Source organism: Camarhynchus parvulus, chromosome 13 (genome assembly GCF_901933205.1).
Source record: "Camarhynchus parvulus chromosome 13, STF_HiC, whole genome shotgun sequence".
In the NCBI taxonomy this organism is placed as follows: domain Eukaryota; kingdom Metazoa; phylum Chordata; class Aves; order Passeriformes; family Thraupidae; genus Camarhynchus; species Camarhynchus parvulus.
This window is the reverse complement of record NC_044583.1, coordinates 11,041,232-11,048,250: the sequence shown is the minus strand read 5'-3', so window position 1 is coordinate 11,048,250 and position 7,019 is coordinate 11,041,232. Positions and strand designations below refer to the sequence as shown.

General features: G+C 50.0%; 1 protein-coding gene across 1 annotated transcript; it reads left to right on the top strand.

The window, feature by feature from the left end:
• The first annotated feature begins 2,735 nt into the window (after positions 1-2,735).
• On the top strand, positions 2,736-5,490 carry LOC115908849. The gene is made up of 2 exons (XM_030957710.1): positions 2,736-2,871; positions 4,502-5,490. Exon 2 carries the CDS (start codon positions 4,504-4,506, stop codon positions 5,488-5,490), a length of 987 nt encoding a protein of 328 aa, XP_030813570.1. The 5' UTR covers positions 2,736-2,871; positions 4,502-4,503.
• The last annotated feature ends 1,529 nt before the right edge of the window (positions 5,491-7,019 follow it).

The following is a 7,019-nucleotide window of genomic DNA, read 5'->3' as shown; positions in this document are numbered from 1 at the left end:
CCCCGCCGGGAAAATCCCCGGGTCTGGGGAGATGCGCTCAGGAAGGGCCAGGGGAATCAAACCCCCTCGGCTCAGTCCCCATCACGGGTGGATGGAGCCGGAGATGCTGCTGGGCTGCATCGTGCCCTGCCTGGAGGAGGGATCCTGCAGGACAGAAACACAGACAGCACCTGCGGTGGAGAAATAGAGCCATGATCAATCCAACCACACAAAACACCGAAAATAACTCAAGAATAAGTTGTTTTCTGGGGTTATTTCTTAGGGCATCTAAACATATTCCATCTCCTCCAGAAGAAAGTTTGGAGGCCAGTAACATAACAAGAGGTTCCACTGATGATTATAATTTAATTTTTAAGAATACTTTATTAAAGAAACACAACAGCTATGGAAAGACAAATCTGTTTTAGGTGACCCGGGCTGCTGGCAGGACAGGGGGTTTCATGTGACCCCAGGCAGGAGAAGGTTTTCAAGTGATGGCAGTGCTGCCCTCACTGAGACCTGCAACAATTCACAGTGCTCAGCTCTTCAGCTTCTTTTTGTGGTGCATCCAAGAGCGACCAATCCACACCAGCGTTCAGGCACTTTGGGACATTTATAATATAAAATGATGATGAAAAATTCATCTATGCAAAGATACAGTTTAATCATAGGCGGATCAGTAATAACAGAAATGGCATTTTTGGAGCAAGCATTCAAAGTTGCACCTTGTTTCTTTTAAATTAAGATTTTTTTTGAGGACGCAGGTGATGAAAGAAAAAACCAAATAGCTGTGGTTGAGGTAAACAAAAAAAGAGGTATATTATATTTGTCCCTCCCATCTAGCATGTTCTATTCACTCCATCATAACTTTAAGAAGGAGGTAACTCCAGCAGGGAGGAGACACTTACCAGGGCAGAAGAACCATCTTGAAGACTCTTTTTAAAGAGAATGTATCCATGCACATTGCACACGTGGATTTTGTTTCTTCCTCACAAAATGTTTTTCCCAAGCTCCATACTGCAGCTGCTTAGCATAGCTGGTGTCTGAGGGTTTTTTCCTTTTGATGGTAATCACATTTCCTGCAAGCAAGAAGGAAAAACTGAAGTTCTGAGTTACTACAGCATGATCCCTGATGATCATTGCTGTTAGTGAATTTAATGCATGAAATGTTGTGGGTCATTTCAGCTAAATTCAGCTGTTTGGCACCAGAAGTCCAGACAAATAGCTAAAGCATACATACCTGTTATATTGAAATAATAAACAATGGCTATTTCCAGAAAAAAATAATCTGCTTGGAACCATATCCCAAAGGGATGCACAAGTCTGTTGAGCTGCTTATTTCTTTTTAATGGAGATTAAAAAAAAACCAACTGAATGATGAGTGTGGGCTTGGGTGACTAAATCAGCTGTTACAGCCAATTCCAGCCTCAATGCTGGTAACACAGAATATCTGCATTAAAACTAAAGTAGTGATTTTTAATTTAGAATTTCTGCTTTTTCTTCATCCCTCCAGCAGGTCAGGACAGGCATTGTGGGGAGCAGCAAGGCTCAGAAATGCAGTCACGCTGCCTGGCCTGGGCACACAGGGGTGTTGTGTGGGATGGCTATTCCCAGGAAAGAGCAGCAGCTGTTGGGGCTGCCTCTGAGGACAGTGTTGGGAAATAAATACAGAAGGAAGACTCTGCTGCAACACGACAATTCATCTCCCCACGCAATGTGATGCTGCAAGAGAGGCTATGAGAGGGGCACAGGGGTTGCTCCAGAATTGCAATCAGTTTGCAGCATGTTAATAAGCCAGGAAACAAAGGCAAATCTCTGCTGCCCAGGGACCCACAAGGTCGGATGCTGCCAGTCCTCCTGGCAAAGCAATTTGCTGTAATGCACTTATGTGGGCTCAGAGAAACACAAATGGGGATGATCCTGGGAGCGGTGGGAGAGGGGGGTTGGTGGAGCACAGCCATGGGAGGTGCCTGGCAGGGCTGGCTGCTGCTGTGCCTCCACAGCAACATGGTTATGCAGCTCAATCCAGGGATGTACAGCTCAATCCAGGGATGCACAGCTCAGCCCAGGGAGGAACAGCTTGGCCCAGGATGTAGGGCCTAATCCAGGGATGTAGAGCTCAGCCCAGGGATGTACAGCTTGGCCTAGAGATGCTCAGATCAGAGCAGAATGGGAGCAGGGACAGAAGGGAGCAGGGACAGAAGGGAGCAGCACTAAAGAAGCTACAAACACCCCCTGCCTCTTGGGAAAACCAGCACAATTTTGTTCACTAAATAAGAAGAAAAACGGCCCCAAACACTAAGGATTCCCCTTCAAGCAATAAAGCATGAAGGAGCTATGGCTCCTCTTTTCCCACCCCAGCTTGGAGCACAGGCAGCCCTTCCCCTCCCTCATCACGGCCGCGACCCCGCGGTCCCTTCCGCATGGGGAATGGTCGCCAGGCGATGAGCGATGTAGGACGGCCATTCCCGGCCGGGCAATGAGCCGCAGGGATTTGGGATGGCCATTCCCGGCCGGGCAATGAGCCGCAGGGATGTGGGATATGGGATGGCCATTCCCGGCCGGGCAATGAGCCGCAGGGATTTGGGATGTGGGATGGCCCAGGCATTCCCGGCGGGCAGTGAGCCGCAGGGATGTGGGATATGGGATGGCCATTCCCGGCCGGTGCCCGCGGGCTGCCCCGGTGCCTGGGCGCCCGGCGGCTGCGGCTCGGGCAGGGCAGGCAGCCAGCGGGATATATTTAGCAGCAGCAACAAAACAGGCAGCGGGATCAGCTGACTGAGGCAGGGAGCTGGCGCATGGGTTAGTGTTAGACAGCGCATCTCCCGTGCTGGAACGGGCAGCGGGGAACGGGGCAGAGCCGCGCAGCCCGGGGAGACGACAGCAGCCCAGGTAAGGGGAGGGGGTCTGGCCGCGGGCTGCGTGCCGGGGGTCGCCAGGGATACCCGGGGGATGCTCACGGCATGGTGGGAGGGAGGCTGCAGGCAGCGGGTCCAGCTCCGCGGGGGCCGCAGGTGACGGGGAGGTGCCCAAGGAGAAGGGGATCGCGGCCGGGCGGGACCGGATCCATGCCATCATCGGAAGAGTTTTTTACCTGCAAATAGGTGCTTTAAATTTCCTTCCGGAGGAAGGGCGTGTTGGCAGGACTCAGTTGCTGATTAGCGCTATCGGGGTTTAACACGAGATGCCCGCGTTCCTCACCAGGAGCATCCTCCCTCTCATTGCCGGGCCCAGGCTCTGAACGAGCTCAGGCCAGGGCTGGGGGGGAAGGAAGGAAAAAGCCTTTTCTTCAAGGCCTGGAGACATGAGAGAAACAGAGCAGGCAGGAAAAAGGATAATAAAAGGGCCCTAAGGTTTGAAACAAGCATCTCCTGCTCTCAGGGCAGCAAATCCCAGCTTTGCTGGCTTTTCCAGCAGCACTGAGGAAAATCAGGGAGGGCCAGCGGCAGCCTGGGGAGGGACGGGCACCCGGCGAGCTCGGCACGAGCTGCTCATTTGTGGCCCGTGTGTGATCTGCAGCTTTGCAGGGAGGTTCAACAAAGCCAGATTTATTTACAGCAATGACAAGCAAGGCATTAAAATAGCCAGCAAAGCACTTTTGCGTTTAATCACACAACAAAGCTATATTGTGTCTGCAGATTAGTCACATACAAATTTCATTGGGGGAAGCAGTAAAAAAAAAAATACCAGGCTATGTGGTCATTTCTGCCAGAAGGGGAGATAAGCAAAACACAGAGGGGAGTGTTTGGGGAAAAAAAATCAGTACAGTTAGAAAACACTGCAGCACAAAATATACTGAAAAATTTTTAATTCCATATATTTAATTGAGTAGTAGGAACAGTTTGATGGAAATCCATCCGAAAATGAGTTGAGAATGACTATTTGAATAAAAAGGACATTAATTAAATCCCTTTGACTCTATGTAAGCACTGAGGTGAGGATCTACTTCTCCATAACTACATTTATGAACTATGGATAAAAGTGACCCTGTCCGTTCTCACCTACAGTTTCTAGAAGAGACCACTGTCATGCTGCTTTATGCAGGTGGTGCTCCCCACAGGGGCAGGGCAGCTCCTCTCCTGTTGGGTTCAGCTCCTGCTTGGGCTAAGGGTGCAGTCAGAGCCCTGTCACAGGGAACAGACATGGAGCATTAAATAAGGACAGTACTTTGTGCCTTGCAGCTCCACCAAGGGCAGTGAGACAAGCTCATGCCCCTGCCCCATACCTCTCCAGCTCTGCTCCCTTGCATTGCTTAAGGAGGGAGGGAGCACCATTGCTGATCTCCTTAATGAACCCTCTATTTACTGCCACATTTAATGACCTGGCTTCTTTGGCACATTTATGAAGCCCTTTGTGAAGCCATGGATATAAAATACTGCCAGCAAACTTTTAAAGTGCAGTTTTTGTCACCAGCCATGTTTACCTCAAGAAGACATCAGGTGGCTCAGGCAGAAACCAGGCCAGGATTTCTTTACCAGGGCAGGTTTTCACATGCTGATCAGCTCTGCTCTGCTCTTTGCAGCCATGGCACCCCGGATCAGGCTGAGCCTTTCAAAGCCTCTCCCAACCATACGGGAAACCCACGAGGAAGTGGTGGAGGATCCAAGCAGCAACCCAAAGTGTGCTGGGGATGCTGCAGCCAGCCCAGACTCACACTCCAGTGATGACTACATCCAATCCATCTGCCACCTCGCCAGACCCACCTTCCCAGCCCTTCTGGAAAGCAGACGGAAGGGTAAGGACAGAAAGGCCCTGAAGACCCTTGAGGATGTGTCAGGTTCTCCACCGCTTGTGGGGATCCAGCAGGAAATGTCAAAATGTAAATTGACCAATTTCATCTCTAGTGTGGTGCCACTGGGAAAAGTCCCACCTACAGAAATCGACTTTTGGTCCAGAGAGGATCCCCTGGAACAAATTTACACCAATGCAGGAAATCTTTGCTCCTCCAAGGCTTCTTCCTATGGTGAAAGTGGCAGCACTGGTTACTCACAGTGCAACTCTTCTGCCCCAAATGGTGACCTTCATCCCACAAACCTGGAAGAAAAAAACACAGGGAAAACCAGTTTTCCACGAGTGTTCAGTTTTCCAAGGCTTCCCTCCCCAAGACCAGCTCAGAAAGAAGCAGTATGCTCAGAGCTGAGATATCTCAAAAGGGATGAGGGAACAGTTTTAGGGAATAACCACAGTCAGAAAGAAAATGGCCCCATGTTCATTAACACTGAAGAGCAATTGGCACCCTCAGCCAGAGGGAAGGTGGCAGGAAACCCAGCCCTGCCCTGCTCTGTAGGAAGGCAGAATTTGTTCAATACAGCAGGGATAGATGAAAAAGAAAGAAAAACTTCTCACTGTGACAAAAATGTCATGGGTGGTGTTCCCACTAAGCAGAGATATTTCGAGTCTTTCCAGGTACCTAAAAAAGCCACCATCCATAACTGGATTTCAGAGCACAGATGCATCTGGAAAGAAGCAAAGATAAAAGCTTGTTTGCTCCCAGCCATTGCTGAAGTGTGAAGAAGTAGCTGCTTAGAATAATTTTATTCACAAGATGTAACCAACCCTGTGCTCTAGCAGCTCTCCCTGGAGTCCTCACACAGAAAACATGGCTTGAACATGCATGCGAGTCAGGCAGACTCTTGTGATCCATCATATCCCTCATCCGTGGGCAAAGGGACAATTCAGAGTCTCATCTACTAAGGAAACAGCAATTAGTTCTCATTTTGGAAAGGCAACAGTTCATAAAGCATCTCCTCCCACCTACTGCCTAGAACTGCCCTGAGCATGAAGAAAAGCTGGAGAGAGCTGGAGAGAACACAAATCCCATCTGTGCTGGAGAAGTGGGAACACTGAAATACCAGTTCTTCCCAGGCAGAGCCAAGCAGGCAGATGTGGCTGACACTTGAGTACAGCTATTCAGAAAGGAGCCCTTTGCCCAAGGCTCGGACAGTAGGAAATGCACTCTCCCTGACTCACACATTTACTGGGAGACCCATCACAGATCCCTGCCTCAGCACCAGGATCCCACTGGAGAGGTCACCCATTAGAGCAGTAGCATAAAGAATTATTTCTTAAAAATCATAAGTCTTTTATGAGGATTTGCTGGAGGGAAAGGTGGAAAATATTACAACTCCTTGGGTAGGGATTTTCCTGGTGCTTACCCTGTCACAACTCTGTTCCCTTTGCTCCTGGTCTTAGCCCTGGCAGGAGGAGAGCTGGGGGCCCTGGTGGGCACTGCTGTGCTGGGGCTGTGGCTGCAGTGGAGCCAGCTGTAAACAGGCATCATGAGGGACTCTGCACTGTCACAGCCAGGCTGCACACCGCGGGCACCCACGGGGTTTGCTGTTCAGGTGTGGGGCCCAGGAGCCCACACAGAGCTCTGCAGGCTCAGCAGAGCAGCCCTGGCTGAGGGGCGGCCTAGGGATGCTGGGCTGCTGCTGCTAGAACCTGAATGTAAAATAGTAACTTGTGTTTCCCTTCATACCTGTGCTCCTGTGCTCTCACCAACTGACCATGCTGATGATGTTGACTGAGCTTTGCTTCGTGCTGCAAGACTGAAACATGGAAAAAACAAATGTGCATGTCCCAACCACTCAGCACACAGCACATACAAACAATTCACGCTGATGGAATTGCTACATGGGATGTCTGTAGGACAAGAAGCATTCCCACAACGCTGGGATGTCCTTGGCACATCCCCAGGCCATCCCTCGCTGCCACACAGAGACTTCTCCATCAGAGAAGCTGCCACTGGCACTTTCTCCTGCAGTCAGAGCAACCTCACCCACCTGTGTCTGGTGTCACACTCTCTGTAGCCAGTCAGGAGATGTAGCTGAGGAAACTGCAAAGCAATACCAGCCTAATTATTACTACTACTAGGAATAAATGTTTTGGCACAGTGGAGAGCAGAGGGACCAGGCTGTTTGCTCAACAGCAGCTAAGATGAAAAACAGCATTGGAAAGCTGCAATTATAAAAATGCTCACAAGTGATTTCCAAACCATCCTCAAGCAGATTAAATGGAAAAGCAATTTCTACTCAGCACCA

What these genes read in the sequence shown, in the direction of transcription:
- LOC115908849 (XM_030957710.1), top strand. Translation starts at nt 4,504, where the DNA reads ATGGCACCCCGGATCAGGCTGAGCCTTTCAAAGCCTCTCCCAACCATA.